General features: G+C 47.6%; 1 protein-coding gene across 2 annotated transcripts; it reads right to left on the bottom strand.

Annotated features, from left to right (window-relative positions):
• Window positions 1-1,732: 1,732 nt before the first annotated feature.
• Window positions 1,733-15,755, bottom strand: LOC141927944 (ras-related GTP-binding protein A). Of its 2 annotated transcripts, XM_074835397.1 has the most exons (10): window positions 15,553-15,755; window positions 14,844-14,877; window positions 12,554-12,653; window positions 11,516-11,582; window positions 10,319-10,541; window positions 8,356-8,451; window positions 6,659-6,781; window positions 4,309-4,400; window positions 3,258-3,373; window positions 1,733-2,261 (listed from the first exon to the last, which is right to left on the bottom strand). In XM_074835397.1, the coding sequence occupies exons 2-10, from the start codon at window positions 14,868-14,870 to the stop codon at window positions 2,164-2,166; spliced, it is 942 nt and encodes a 313-aa protein (XP_074691498.1). In that variant the 5' UTR covers window positions 14,871-14,877; window positions 15,553-15,755; the 3' UTR covers window positions 1,733-2,163. The 2 variants fall into 2 exon arrangements, with proteins under 2 accessions (XP_074691498.1, XP_074691499.1); XM_074835398.1 differs by lacking the exon at window positions 15,553-15,755 and having other exon boundaries at window positions 14,844-15,350.
• Window positions 15,756-15,852: the final 97 nt, after the last annotated feature.

Here is a 15,852-nt window from a genome sequence, read left to right as displayed (position 1 = left end):
CTGCAGGTGGTCGCTTGACAGTGCAGAGCGGCACCAGCAGCATCTCTGCCAGAGAGCAAAAGGAAAATGTTGACTTCAAAAAAGCCCCCAAAACACATGTCCTATTTGCAGTAAGAGAGAACAGCAGAACTTTAGCTATCACCATCACATTGCTGGCCCTGGAGAGGCTTCAGCAAGGCAGGGTACCTTCACAGTGGTTTGTTACCTGCTCCCTCACCCCACATTTCCCCCCCCTTAACATTATCCCACTCTCATGTACTAAAGTTTATCCCTAAGGAAACCCAACAGCAACTCTCTGTAACCATGGAAATAAGGCAGCATTTCCCACTGTCTTTTCCTCCGTCTCTGGCAGGAACAGCTGCCTGCTATGAAAACACACTCGCAGCAGGAGGTGCTTCAATCTGTGCTAGAACTGCGGCCATAAGCCATCTTCTGCTCTCCTGAAGCTGTGAAAGCTGCCCATCTCCTGCAAATAATCCCTTGGAGGTGACGTTCCTGAGGCTTCCATCGGCAGCGAGTCATCCTCTCACTCCACTCTACAGCGCTGAGGGCAGGGTTGGGGTGCAGAAAGCTATGAAGTTTCTCCACTGACTGGAGCAGAAGCAGGGATGGCTGTGTCCAAGCAGTGGGGCAGCACCTGCAAGTGGCAACTAGTCCCATTTCGGCTTGCTCCGGCCCGATGTCACAGACTTGCTGTTCCCACTCCAGCACCAGCACTATTCCACACCTGCAAGCACCGAAGCAAATGGAAACCCTCCACTGCATCTCCGGCTCATTCTGAAGTTCTCCTGAAACTCCAGCACCTGAATTGTTAACAGACATCTCTGTAAGTTCCTCTCCCACAGGGATGCCGACTTGCAGATCCTCACTGAAAACACACCCAGCCTGACAGAGCAACAACACATCTGCTGAGTAGGTGGTGCAAGACACGGGTGTTTAATACTATAAAGATTGAGAATCGATGGAAGGTTTGGTGGGGAGCCCATCCTCAGCCCTCCAGCCGAGATGTGCCCTTTAGCTCCCCCTTCTCACATAACAGACTCACCCTGTTGGATTTCCCCCCTGCCCAGTGTGTGTGTGGGCAGGGATACAGGGGGAAAGCATGATTTTGAGAAAACAACGCGGAGAGCCAGGCTCAGAGTCACCACACCCTTTTTTATATAGTAATTTGATGGAGCAAGAGAGAAAAAAGGAAAAAAGATGCTGACAAGCATCAGCTCCCACCCAGCAAACCAGAGATTCCCCTAACTCACGGTGCTTTTGTTGTTCCTACGTTTAATGGAAATGTACACAATAAAATTCATTAAAAAATAGACAGCCACGTCAAGTAACATTGGTGCCAAACACTGCCCAACTGGCTCGTTGCAAACATAGCTAATGTAGCTCATGCACACACCCTCCTCAACATATTCTAGGTCTCCTCTGTGCCCACACCAGCCCCTCCTGGCTCACCAGGACTATCTTGATGCTTGGTCAATTAGGATCTTTGGCCCCTTTTATTTACTGTGGTCTTTCCATTGCTTTGGCAAGTGTAAAGAGGCCACTGCCAGCCTGACTGCTTCACCTGCTGAGTGAATTTTTGCCTCCACACGGGGAAAAAAAAAAAATTATCTCAAATGAAACTCTGGAATGGCCTTCCCAATAACATGAAAGGAGAAATGCAGCTACTACACATCTGCTTGCCAAAGCTGCCCTAGGTTTTAGAAGAAAGAAAACCCACTTTCCAAAGCTCTAGGATCTGAAATCCCTGGTAGCAAAAATTTATTTTCATGACCGAAGACAAGGAGAAATTTATAAACATATTCTAGCAACCAACCAATAAAACAGTAAATATTCCATTCCTGTGACTTATATGATCACCTGGGAGCAAAACATCCAAACCAGCTCTGCCATGTGGCACTATGACAACCAGGAGCATGAGACCACGTGCACGTCACCCGTCCTTACTTCTTCCCAACCCCACATATGCCAGGGAAGTCTCTTTTGAAGGTCCACAGTGTATCCAGACATCCGAGTGACTAGTGTCCAACGTTAAAAGGAGAAAAAATAAAGCAGCACACTCATTTCAAAGCCCAAAGACATCAACATTGTTAGATTCTCCTAAAAATAAGTAGTTCCAATTCATTTTTTCTCCCCCCGAAGACCATGTGCCTTGGCCAATGTTCAGCGCATGAGCAGGCTGTGCTTTGGACCATCCACTCTCTCCAGCTTCTCAAAGTGTTTTCTGGCATTGCGGATGTTGATCAGCGTAGCCGCAGAAGCTAGGACGGAAAAGGGACGGGGGAGATAAAAAAATGTTAAAAGCGATGCAAGTAAACAAGTCCTCAGATGTTAAGTGCTGCCTAAAACCAACATCCCAGTCAACAAGCTCTCTTATTTCAAGACCACTGCTCCCTAGCTGTACAAAATTTAACACTGGAAGGTCTGGGCTGTTTGCTGATCCCAGTGCAACACCAAGAAAGAGTCAGAGTGAACTACAGTCAGGGATAGCTGCACAAGTCACCACAGCTGCTCATTCGCTGCTCCTCAAGCACAGTATCACCACAGCTGGTAATTCAGTCACAGGGTTTACACAGGTTCTCCCTAATTCAGTAAACTAGTCAAAAAGTTACAGGCAGCACCAACACTGTAAGCCACAAGGCTGTCCTGGACAGTGTCTCTTAAGCACCTCAAACCCTAACAGAAGTAGTTTCAGTTGGAGTTCTGCAAACAGTTAAATAGTCACACTGTGCCTGTGAGAGCCGACACTGCTGGCTACAGTTTCTTCTTTAAGATAAATAGATGCTACTATAATTAGAGTCCTTGCCCACCAAGACAGTTCAGGCAGCAAGAGCAAAAACTCAAATACGATCCATCTCTGCTTCCTCTCCAAAACTCACTGGGGCTGCCAGATCAGAACAGCCCAAAATAGGTTATTAGATACAACCTACTAAATCAGGTCACATCTGTTATAGTGGTTCCCCACCGCTGTTACGATCCTCCACTTGACAGCAACAAATAGCTCAGCTGTCAAAGGCACACATCTCTCGCCTTCTGCAAGGTACGTCACTTTTTAACCACCTTCCCCCACACTCTGCTCAGACAGGGCAAGTCAGCAGGACAGCAGATCCCTCTCCATCTTTTAATTACAATCAGTTTTACTGCATTGCCTGGTGTTTGTCATTTTCCAAGAGAAACACAGTTCAAACCAGACTCATTCAGCTTTTTGTCCCTGCAAACAAAAAACAGGCCAGAGGCTTATCTCTGCTTCAACTTACGTATTGAAGGGTCTGACATAACCACCATCACATATGTATTTGATGTAAAGATGTCAATGAAAGCAGCAAAGTTAGAGTTCCTGACCTCCATGCTCTGGAAAGAAGCTGCCAGCTTACTAAGAGAGTAGAGGAAAAAAAAAAAAAAAAAGAGTAAATGAACCATTACTGTAACATTGCTCAAACAGCTTTTGCGCCAACATCCCATTACTTGAGTTGTTGGTAACAAAGACATGTTTGAGTACTCATTTGGCAAGCAACACCAGGTGTGACTACAAGTGTGTTTTGTTTTTTTTTAAAGAAAGAAATCTTTAGCTTGAGGCCAAATGAGAACAATACAAAGTGATTTGCGCATTGAACGGTAAAGGTAACTCAAGATCTACAATCCCAGTGAGTCTGCTATGACCACGCTGTCAGTGGCACTTGCCCCACAGATGTAACAGCTCAGCCATTCAGAAGGACAGCTGAACACGCTGTGGATATCGAGCAGAAATAAGTATAAAACTGAAACATCTGGAACCAGCTCTGTAAACCATGCAGCCACTTCTCCATCCTATTCAGACTCCAAACACTTGTAGATATTACTAAGAGACTGTGAAAACCGAGACCGTTCAAAAGCCAAGCTACTCCAAAGCCAGCTTCCCACTTTTCCATTCAAAATATTGATAAATAGGGTCTGGAAGCCTCTTCCTCCCAAAGCAACTGTGTGGTACAGGGTCTGAAGCAAAGCTCTCCGTCTGACTTCCTGCAGCACTGTTGACTGTCACCAATTTATCAATTCAGTCCTGGAACTTCCCTACCTCGCCCAGGAGAACGAGGTCTAGAAGAAAATGGTTGTTTCAAAACAAACCTCTTTCAACCATCAGCAAAGGAGGAAGTTACAAAAGATAACAATTAACTCGGTTGTGTTTAAGGATGGTGCAATTTAACTACAGCATCTCAGCTTGCTGAGGAGTCAGAGAACTAGTACCACTTTGGCGAGCCTTCATGCCTCTGGATGAAGCTGAAACACCTGCTGCAGTATCTTCCCCACCTAATGATTAAACCAGCTCACCTGCAACTTAGCTTGAACTGTTTAATAATGTTGCTGATTTTCTCAAATCTGTGGACATCCCGCTGTTCTTTGCATTGATAGTGAGAAATGACCTGGAAGGCAGAAAGAGAGAGAGCACAGAGTTAGTAATTTATTTCAGCAGAGGTTTCTCAGGCTTGACAGCAATTATGGGAAACAGGTGGTGACCAGAACAGGGATTTCCTTTGCCTTTTGCTGATTGAATCTTGGAAACTATTTGCAACAATACTTGCGGTGTTTTCATGGTAAAACAAGACTCAATAATACAGTCACCAGGAAGCCTTTCACAAGCGCAGATGCAAGTATGTAAGATATACAAGAGACACTATCGTCCATCTGAGGTCTGAAAACTCCAACTTAGCAGCAATTTAAATCTTGATTCAAAGGAGAAAGGGTAAGGAGAGGAAAAAAAATGCAAGACCACCACCTCAGGTAGAGGAAACAGACACTTGAGAAATACTGGAATAGCTTTTCCTTCCTAAATTTATCATGCTGCAGATTCTCAAGGACTGAACCTGAGAAATTTCCCATTCTGCAACAGGTAGGATGCACAAGCACTGCTCTCAAAGCCACAGCAAGCTGTTCCTCCCTAAGAAAAGCAGAACAAAGGCAGCTGGTTTCCTAGGGAGTTCTCTCTCCATCAGTTCACTGAGTCAGACCAAGACTGTGCTAAGCTGCCTGCATTCAGAGCAGTTCCCCTCCTCTTCCTCCCACACAGTGATCCAGCAGCAACATGCAGACCTCAGTGGCTGGCTGCAAAGATTCAGAGGATCAAAAGTTTTTTGGAATCCTTGCAGTGTGATCCACAGCTATTTCTCCCTGATCACTTTCCCACTTTCCTGGTAGCCTACAGACCTTTACTCCTCAGCCAAATTAGCTAACGGGCTGAGAACTACATTTACTGCATAAGGTGAATGGCACACAATCAAACAGTTACATCATCTTTGTTCCCACAGCAAATCAGAAAGGAGTATTTTAAAAACCTTATGCAAAGGAATATTTTAAAAACATTATGCTGTGTGCTTTAAGCTCTTAAGAATCATAAAACCAACTGCTACTGGAAGAGCCAGACACCCTCTCGCAAGGATGTTAAACTATTCCTTTTCCACCTATGGAGCCACGTTTAACAGACTTGCAAGAACTAAGTTTTTTGTGTGTTTTTTTTTTTCCTTAAGCACTTTAAAACAATCATATACTTCCTACTTTTTAAACCTGCCCAATTACTCATACAAGTACAGGTTTAGCCAGATTCAAGGATGGCATCCATACCAAAGCCTTCATTGTATGCAAGTTCGTTCCTTAAATTTCCAGATAAGTTTTGCTGTTACTGCGATTTCAATACAATTTCAGGGTAAGATTTCACTTCAGGAGAAAAGAGTCCTGGGGGAAGTTTAAATATATGAAGAAAGTGAGAAGAAAGAGTCTTTTAAAAAGTCACCATTACACTGAAAATAAGCATTGAATTTTTGTAGCAGAGATTATTCTTTTTCAGTAAAAAAATGTATTATAACAAAGTTCTGTTACATACCATCAAGGTGAACTATTTATTATCTACAAAAGGTCAAAAAGCAGAACTTGCCAGAAATGGCAGGAGTTTACTTCTGATAGTTTAAGAAGTGATAGAAGTAATGGCTCCTTTTCCACATTCCCTCCATCATTTCAAAATCAGACATTTGGCCATCAAGGAAAGCACTCAAAAAAATTCAAAACCATTCCTCCAGGTCAGCAAGAGTTTTGGTGCAAAGTCTGAAAAGACCAATCCAGAAACCAAGAGTATGGACGAACAAGCAGCAGCGGTGATTTTAACCAACACATTTTACCTTGCAGAGACAACAGCTTGGAAGCACAGTTACCATGCAGCCAGTAACTTTGAAAGCCACAGCAATCCAATTGCTTGTGATCCTCTACCCATACTCTGGGTTTGGAGAGCATCAGACAAAATAAAAAATAGAAATCAAGACCTGTTAAAATGCCAGGCCAGGGGAACTGAAGAGGCTTATTTCAAGCTAAAGAAGGTTCTTGCCCTGGGCAGAAAGGAATTCTCAAAAAAGTCCTACGGCCAACAACAGAATGGGGATATGAAACCCCCTCATAGCTTGGAATAGGGAAATACCGATCAAGCCCTCAGCTCAGCTGCCAGAAGTGGAAATTTTGAGAAGGTCCCATGAGCCATGGAGTCACATCAGCTACTTTCAATATCACAAGGCCTGGATCAATGCATTCTGCCATCTGGCACCTCTCTTTGGGCTACCGCCACAACAGCACTTTCCATCCAGGGAACTCCATCCTAGGCTGGGCAGAGGAACCTGAAGGGCAGAACTGCTGTATTCACCAGGAAAGTGGCTCTTTCAAACAGAAGCACTTCATCTGCCTCGATGATCTGAGCAAAGTTCCTCAGGTTCATTTCCAGCTGCTGGACATTGGGGATCAGCTGATAGACTATACTGGACCAAGCCTGTCAATAAAGAAAAACACAACGTAAGGGCTGCATTAGCACTTTTCTGCCTCACCCTCTTGTTATGCAATGTGCTCAGAAACTGATTATTTGTAGTTCTGGGTGTTGATAGCCTGGGCAAGACTAAGAAGCTTCTCCCACCTCCATTTCTCTACTACAGTGAAGACTACCAGTGCTACCCTAGACCTGAGTAAACTCTTCACTAGGCCAAGTTCTTTTCCACATCAGTCACAGAGAAACTAGAATACTATTAAACAGGCTTAAATCATCCTAATTTTAAGCTGGCAATGCTTCTATCTACTGCTCCCAGATAAACTCGCTGAAGTTTTCAGACTTTTTTCTAATCTTGAGCAAGGTCAACATGCAGAAGGACACTTGGCAGCTCGTCACTGATCCAAACAGAAAGCTCTACTCTAACCCAGTGAATCAGGAACAAGTCCAGAAGGGACTGGGGGTGCTGTAATTGTCATATGTCCTCATTCAGACTCCAGTCCTCCAAGCTCAGTTTCACCTCACTGCCAACCTAGTGACCCAGGTTTGTGTCAGTGCCTGACCACACGCTTCCCCCCCAGGAGTCAGGGTAGATATTTGTGTCTCCTATTTACCAAACACTCCTCCCATCCCACTTGCCAAACACAAAGTTAAAAGTCCAAACCAAGGGCATGCGCTCTGAAGAGTGTTGGCAGGGCTGTGTCTAGAATAGCACAGGTCTGCTGCTGCGTAAGCGGCTCAAACAGAGTAACCAGCGTGACTGATGGACGTCAGGGATGGCTGAAGGAACCCAGGGTGTGCCCCTGCTTGGGGAGGGTGATTTCTAGAGGGAGCCGGGCACATGTTTTGTCAAGAGTGATGTCTGGCGTAGGGTGCTGCATCAGCCTCAAGCACATCATACACTGAAGGCAGGGGAATTTGCTACAGCTTTAAATGGATTTGCCAGGATGGTGAAATTTGCTGTCCCAAGTCCTGATAAAGTCAACAAAAAGAGCCAAATGGTCCTCACCTTCAGACAAGCAACCAGCCACTATGCTACCACCACTGCTTATTAGCGTGAGCTGGCAATTATAATGATCATTTGCTCTCAGCGTAGCCCAGGTAGGACTCACCACTCCAACACCTGGAAGACCTCTGACACTGCAGTCAAGACTGACTAATAGCAAAAATCCCCACCCACAAAAAACCACACCCACTCCTGAAAGCAAAGCAAATTCCCAGAAAGGTAAATGTTTGTGTTTTAACAGTGCTGCAGAGAAACACAGGAAACAATTCCATGCTGGATAAACGTGACTAAAAGATGCGAAAGCTCCTTGTAAAGTAGCCAGGCAAAGTGTTTAAGCAGTATTAACATAGTGACACCATGACTCCAGCACGTGGAGGGCTTTTACATTTTCTAATTAAAACCAGGATGCTCAGGTGCTGTTTACAACAGCTAACCCCCAGAAGTAGTTGCTGCAGAACCAAAAAGGGCCAGTCACTAATAAACCAGTAGCAACTAACCACTCGCCTTCCTCATGCTCTTGTTTTCAATAAGGAAGGGGAGGGGGAAAAGCCAGATACAGAGAGGAAGCTGTACAAACCTTGTAAAGTGTTTCATCCCAGATGGAAGTTCTAAAACAAACACATTCCAAGGGCCGGGAAAGGCGCTTCAAGTCTTCTTCACGCTCTTTAAAAATCTGGGAAATAAAAAGAGATTAGCAGTTGAGTGCAAATATTTCTGCCTTTGGTGTAGTTGCTGTATTGCATTTACAGCACGCATTTCAAACAAACCTTGAGTACCCACAGCACCTGAGAAAAGACAACAGCAGAGCACACCAGCCAGGACAGGCTGGCAGAAACCCCTTCCACTGGAGCAGCATGAAAAAGCAGACCATGGCTGTCTCGCAATAGATTTGACCAGGACTCAAAGCTGGAATAACTATGGGTGTCATGGAGTGGGAATGGAAGCGGACACACATGAGTGTCTCTGAGGACCTAAATTTTGAGAGGACCCTGGTCATAGGCAGAAAGCTCCATCACTGAGAACAGGATTGGAAGAAAGCACTTGAGGTTCATCAGTATGAGCAGCTCTGAGGCATGTACCTATACAGCCTTCTGTTCTCACACCATACTCTGCCCTTAGAAGTTATGGTTACAAAAAAAGGGAAGCAGGGTGAACAGCAAAGATCAGACAGCCTTATGCCAGGCTCCTACAGAACTGCTAAAAAAGCAGCAGGACAGCCAGCAATGTGCCTCTGCAGGGGAAGATACAACAACTGCCTTCACCTCAGCTTACTGTTTTCAGGAACATGACAGAACATTAACCAATCCCCATGAAATGCTGCGTAGGCCAACACTTACTATTTGGGTCCTGGGATACCAAAGGCTTCAGTAAGATTTACACAGATAGTGATTTGGCTCAGTATTTGCATGTTCTGAGTAGCAGACACCTTAACACAGATCTTGATGGGTATGCAATGGTACACATTGAAAGCATATCTGAAGTAAGGCTCCTCTTCTGTCGACCCCTCACTTCAGGGCCTCACTAGAGTCCACACAACTATGTAAAACCACCATTTTTCCACCAGTCCCAAAACAAACCTGGACAGGACAGCACCAAGACTCATCCTTCTGTCTGGAGGGAAGGCAGATGGAAGTGAGGAAAAGCTCCCTGAATCAACCCTATGAACAAGCTATTTCTGCACTGAGCTGGAGGGCAGAACTAAAACTGGAAGAGGAGGATCTCCACTCTCAGGCAGCACGAGTGATCTGAAGCCAACCTGCTATGTGGAAGTCTGTCTGTGCAGGGAGGTCAGGGTGTGGTTTCAGCCACAGCACCTTGCATGGCCTCCTTTGCAGCTGCCCAGGCACATACTCACCAGGAATCAGAAGAAAGTTTAATAAGACACCTTACTTCAGACAAAAGCCAACCGCCTAAAGGGGCCTCCAAACTTGCTGCAAGCCAGGGAGGGGCCAAGCAGCTAGGGATGTGCTCAACTAACCCACAAAGATAATTCCTCCTTTGGTATCAGGAGCTGGTTGCTTTTCAGTCCAAGCTGAAAAAGCAAGGTTGGTAGGAACTTGACATCTTCCAATCTCCCTGCAACCTTTCAAAAGCTCAAAAAAAGAACAGAAAACACCAAATATCTCTGAAAGGTTGATCCCCAGCCTTTGCAGGATGCCTCCTGGGGCAGAAGAGTGCTTAAGAGGTGACCGATCTCTGGGCAGGCAGGCCAAACTGACAGAGAACAGAATCAACTGACAGAAACCACCTTCTAGTTAACTGGGAAAGTTTCAACTCTGTGAAAGAAAAGGCTTAGAGTAGTTGTTACTAAAAATCATTAGTTCTGTTCTCCCCTAGATTACATGCAAAAGATAGCGATGACACACAATTTAGCAAAGGCAGAAAAAGCTTAGAGGGCTTTGACAATTCTTAACATCTGAGAAACCCTTCTCGGAACAGTGCTGATGGGGCTGTATTTGAAGTATGAAATCGCAATGCATTAGCACAGTCAAAAGATGTTCTGTTTGAAAGCGTTTCTATGACAGCTATCGGCTTCTCACCAAATCCCGCTGATCCTCCTGCACCAAGTCCATCTTGTGCACTAGACAAAAGATCTTTGCATCAGGAGAGTTCTGAAGAATTGCCTCCAAGCACGACTGGTAGTAGTGCATGTCCTTCTCCAGTTCGCGGCTCTCTACATCAAAGACATAGATGAGGACTTCTACATTGCGGAAGATGTTGTCCCGCTGACTGGTGAAGTAGTTCTCCATAAAGGTGTCCTGTCTGCGAAGGAGCAGAGCAACAAAGCAAAGAGACTTCCATTAGAGCAACCAGGTCTTGCTTTGCATTGTCAGGAAAGGTGCTACGTGTAAAACACCTCCGGCTAGAAAGGCAAGGCTCGCATGTTGAGCTAGAGACCCCATCACAGGAGTCTAGACAAGAGACCTGCGAGTGGCGATATTCCCCATGACGTGAGGCTTCCCAAGCATTTCCAACCAAAGTTGGATGCTCCTGAAGAGTATCTGCTCGCCAGTCTCACAGGAAGCTGAAGCTTCCTTCACATCCTAGCTGGCTGGTCAGTGTCCTGTGCAAACAGTTACATTGCTTCTGGACCCAGACTGGCTTTTAGAGAGCTGCATATAAAAAAGCCACAGCAGAAGCTAAAATATAAACAAAACCATCAGCGTAGCCTGCTATGACAGGATTTAAATCTCCTTTAACTTTTGCTGAATATGGCTCAGACAGTGCATGAGGACATGAGAGCTGCTGAAGCCTGGAAAAGTTGGACAGCTCTGCTGAGGCTCTGTCAGCAGGAGAACATTCTTTGAAAAGCTGCTTCCAGGAGCCACAGGGTCACTATCAACCTTCAGCAATTCTGAAACCAGTGTCACCTCCCACCACCTCAGGAGAAAGGTGAAGGACTCAGGCTTTTCACCAGGAGAAGCAAGCAGGCAGCAAGGGAAGGGTGGACCTACACACTGCACCTTTTATGTAGGGATAACTCCAGAGACAGCATAATTGTGCCAACCTCTTCCACCCACCTCCACGCACAAGCCTAAGATGTGGCATCTGCTCTTTCCAGAGTTGTCTCACCAGTTTTACAGCGCACCCATGAAGCTTGTTCTATTCCCTTCGTGCATAAGCAGCACACTGGTCCCCCTGGGGCAGGACGACCTCTGTTTTATACATCCCCAGTCTTATTCCCCAGAGCTACCCCCCCCAATGGTTTCAAAAGCAAGAGAATAAACAGTACCTACCCTCCGCAGTCCCAGAGATTTAATACCAGGTTTCCTAGAAATCTAACATGGGAGTGCTCCACATCAACTGGAAAGAGACAACAGAAGTTTAATGACTGTACCACATACCCATATCCACTCCTCGGGCAGTCAAAAATGCCAGTTCTTCACAACACAGCCCACAGTTTGTAAAGTCCCATCTAAACAACATTGTTGAACACAGATCTGTAGCTGAAGGCACTATGGAAAAAGTTCCCAGAGTAATTCAAGCCTTCCTACTCTCTACCCAGGACACTATTCTCCTGAGAAGCACAGGAGGTGGTTCCCCTTTAGCATGTTCTCTGATCTTTGTGATATTTTAAGAATGACAGTTCCAGCACACTCTGCAAGGCCTTAAGCTAGCCTTAAAAGAATAAATCAGTAACACAGAGAATGTAAACTTTATGAACAAAGAGGAAATGTACACCAATCTGTGACATTAAGTCCTCACAGGTGCTTCTCAGTGAGGAGCACTGGAGCCTGACAATTCACACCCCTGTTTCAGAGGAATCACCGCTTTTTCAGATCAGTGGCTTTGGAGGAAAAAAAAAAAAAAGCAGAAGACAATAATTAAGTCTAGTGCAGTACCTTGCCAAAGCCACAGGTGCAAAGCAAGATCACTGTGCCTCCAGGTGTGCTAGCTATCAGCTGGCTAACAACAGGAAAGCTTCACCAAGGAGGACCATGAGGACACTCTGAAGACTCCTCCAGTAATAGGTGTAGTTGCAGCAAAGGCTGCTTCGTGATCAAAAAAAAAAAAAAGTTAAGGCTAAAAGTTCAACAATAAAGCAGCAAAACTGAAGCCAGTGCTGCGTTCCCTTTCATTCCAGCTTCCTACCTGCCTTCAGCTGAAGTCAAGAGTGAAGCTCCCTGTGAGGTGTGGCAGCTGAGAGGATCAGCAGACACCCACCTACTCCAGAGCAGAGGAGAGGCAGGGATTGCTGGAGGGAACAGCCTCACCCCTTTAATGAAGGGGGTTTGAGCTCTGAGAACTTGTGGTTCAAACAAGAGAAGTCTTACTTGTGGCACCCAGGCGCCGTGTGTCCCTGGCGATGTAGTTTGCAAAGATAATGGACCTCATGCTGGTCTTCCCAGACCCACTTTTACCCATCAGCAGCACCTGGGAAGAAAAAAAAAAAAAGAAAGAATTAGCTACCACAGAGCACTGAGTCCTTCATGGCTCCCTCGGAGTTATCATCTTACTGCCAAAGCCACCAAAACACAGGACCAACATACTTCAGGTGTGAATGCATCAGAAGAGAGAGGCAAAGAAGAGTACCATGCCTGGGAAAGCAGGAGGCAGACATCCTTACCTCCCTGCTATCCACAGTCACTGAATCATTGTCAGACTGAAAACCTTTCCATCTTGTCTGTGTTCTTGAACTATGCCCCCTCCGCCCTCAAGAATCTCTGCCCCTCCAGGCACTGCACTCCTGTTCCTTCCACGGCTGCCTACCACCCTGAAGGAAGTGCCACCAGCCCACCATCCACCAGACCCCCTTACCCAGCGCCCACTGGCAGAGGACTCGTAACCAGTACTCAGGGAAGAGCAGGAGCTGCTCCCAAAGCTGCCACAGCCTCCCCATCCCCAGCCCCTTGCACCCGCACACTTTTCAAATGCACTCTGGAACCACAGGTGAAGGCTTGATGGTTTTGATGACAGCAAAAGAACAGCTTTATCTCAAGCCTTTAAGATCAGGCTGGAAACAATCCCTTGTCCATTCAGCGCTGGTATTCTCTAACCATCACTTCTCTCCTAATCATGCTCTTTTCCTTCTCGTAATGTGACTTGTTTTCTCTTTCCTGACAAAAGTGAAATACAAGTTCATTTCAAGTTTCACGTGTCAGAAGATCAGCAAAAGGTTAAAAGCAGAGGGGACAGCCCAGTTCAAGTGCACCAGGCTATCACACAGGGGAGACACTTGACTCCAGAGTCCTGTTTGCGGATCACCAGGCCCAAGGAGGGTTAGCACCTTTGGTAGCCAAAAACTAGGGGATGATTGCGGGGGGAAGAGGGGAGGCAGTCACACAAGGCAAGACTCTATATTGTGATCTAAAAATAAAAATTAAGAAGCCCTGACAGTGACAGCCAACACAGACTTGCTCGCAAAAACAGCTGTTAGACAAGTTCCAGTTACAAAGTCAAATTGAGCCTTTGGCAACAGCTCTGCAAATCTATCATCAAGGATAGGTTTAACGAGAGTGCAAGCGGCCCAAGTCTGCCTGCCCAGCCCACACCACTGCCAAAAGCTAACTGGGAAGGCACTCGCTTGACTCCCAGCCTCACTCTGCGACTGCACAGCAACCACTGCCAGAATCTCAGTGCAAACCAAGAGAGGCAGAATCACACCATCCTGTTTGCACAAGTTATCCTTCTGAGAGTGACTGCAACATTTCACAGGCTGGCAAGCAGCCTTTCCAAAAAGAAGCTGACCACACACCTCGATGATTTGGTAACGACTTTTTCCTTGGAGAGGCAGGCTGGTCAGGTCACACCTGCCAGCCTTTCTGGAGCAAACCCCCAGAAAGCTACACCGCCTTCTCCCCTGAGCTACAGACAGAGCAGAAAGACTGTCAACATCTCTTATTTCATACCACCTGCAGAAAAAGCACATGCAGAAACTCAATACAGCTCCAAGGCACAGCCCAAGTCAACCTACAGGCAAAATCCAATTTCCAAGTTTTAGCCAGCAGAGGCCTTTCAAAGGGGTCAGACACCAGCACGTAGGGCCAGGCAGGGAACCCAATCCTAACACTCCATGGACAGACAGCCAGCCATATATTCTCTACACAGCTGCTTTAACAGCTTTGAATATGTTTACTGCTGGAATATACCCCCCCCCCCATTCTCAGAAGAAGTGCTACTCCTTCCCCACGTGTTAAGTTCCATCCTCCCAGGACCCCTCAGTGAATTATAGGCTCCCCACACAAGTAATGCATCACAAGGGTCTCCCCCCAGGGCCAGCGAGGTGGGTTAGAGCATATCCTCTTCCCTGACTCTGCGGGAGGTACGCAACAAGCAGGGGGTTTTGCAACACGTACCAGAAACACTCACACAGCAGTTATCATGGATGGCTCTGCAGCAAGCCTGCCCTATCACTCGCACCAGTGAATAAGCTCAAACCTCGTTTTAATTTCTAGTGCTTTAATCAAAGGATGCCTCTGCTGACTCTGAGAGTCTTAAGAGGTACCTGACAGCCAAAGAACACACTGAGGTAACTGAGGTACAGATGCAAACACATAACGATATTAGCAAATGCAGATGGGGAAGGAAAACCCAACTGCAAAGAATTCTCCTTTCAGTTCTTACCTTTTTCTTCATGGCTGTGCTTGGCATCACCCACCTACAGAGAGAAGACCATCTTCTTACATTGCTCTACTTTCCTGGCTTACAGGCTTCACTTCAACATCCAAATCCCACCCACGTAAGTACCATGCAAAAGGGGAAGCACTCCTATACCGACATAATTCCCCCCAACCTCCACCTCACCAGGCATTTGACAGCTTCTTCTCCAGATGGCATGGGGAAACTTTAGCAAAAGCCTCCTACAGCCAGAAAACCCTCCAACACGCCCATGATGAACAACGTTCCCGTAATTACACGGCCGAAACAGGCCTAAGCAGGATAAATGCGGCCAGCGCTGGAAGGCAGCGGGCGGCAGCCGCACAGCCGTCACACTGCGCGGGTCCCCCGGCACACGGCAGCCAGGGCCGGCCTCACCCGCAGTCGCTACTCCCACTCCTTCCCCCCGGGATGCTCCCGAGTCCGCACCAAGCAACCCATGACCGCGGCGTCACATGTCCCCACGCCCCGCTCCCGCCCGCACCGGCACCCCGCACCGACCACCGCCCGGCTGCCGCCGCCGAGACCTGCCCGCCCCCAACCCCCAGGCCGCTGCCTCCGGTCCCCGACCCCGCTCACCCCGCAACCTCCCAGCTGTCCCCAGCCCCACCGGGCCCGACAGTGGCTTCGCCCCCCGGCTCAGCCAGTGCCGCCGGGCCCCCCCGACTCCCGCTACCTCTAGCCGCGATAGGCGCCTCCCGGGCCGGCTCGGCAGTGCCCGCGGGCGCCGGCGGGGGTGCCTGCCGGCCTGCCCGCCGGAGGCGGCGGAGCTCAGCGGGACCGAGCGCCCCCCGCTCCGGGGTAGGCCTCAAAGCCGCGGCCTCGCGTAAGCCCGCCGCGCCGCCGGGGTCTCGCCCGCTCCCGTCGCGGCGCCCGGGACCCCCCGCCCCCCCCCCCAGCGGCGCTCACGAGACCCAGCGCTCGGCGGCCGCCGCCGGTCACGTGAGCGCTCACCCCGCCCTCTCCCGCTCGCCCG

Source organism: Strix aluco, chromosome 10, assembly GCF_031877795.1.
Source record: "Strix aluco isolate bStrAlu1 chromosome 10, bStrAlu1.hap1, whole genome shotgun sequence".
NCBI lineage: Eukaryota > Metazoa > Chordata > Aves > Strigiformes > Strigidae > Strix > Strix aluco.
The sequence above is the reverse complement of the archived record's forward strand: the minus strand, read 5'-3'. Positions and strand labels throughout refer to the sequence as shown.

What these genes read in the sequence shown, in the direction of transcription:
- LOC141927944 (XM_074835397.1), bottom strand. Translation starts at nt 14,870, where the DNA reads ATGCCAAGCACAGCCATGAAGAAAAAG. An exon ending in AGGAGGATCAGCGGGATTTG is followed by an intron (nt 8,452 to 10,318) that starts GTGAGAAGCCGA and finishes TTTATTTCCCAG; the next exon opens with ATTTTTAAAGAGCGTGAAGA. An exon ending in TATGTCAGACCCTTCAATAC is followed by an intron (nt 2,262 to 3,257) that starts GTAAGTTGAAGC and finishes TTTCCGTCCTAG; the next exon opens with CTTCTGCGGCTACGCTGATC.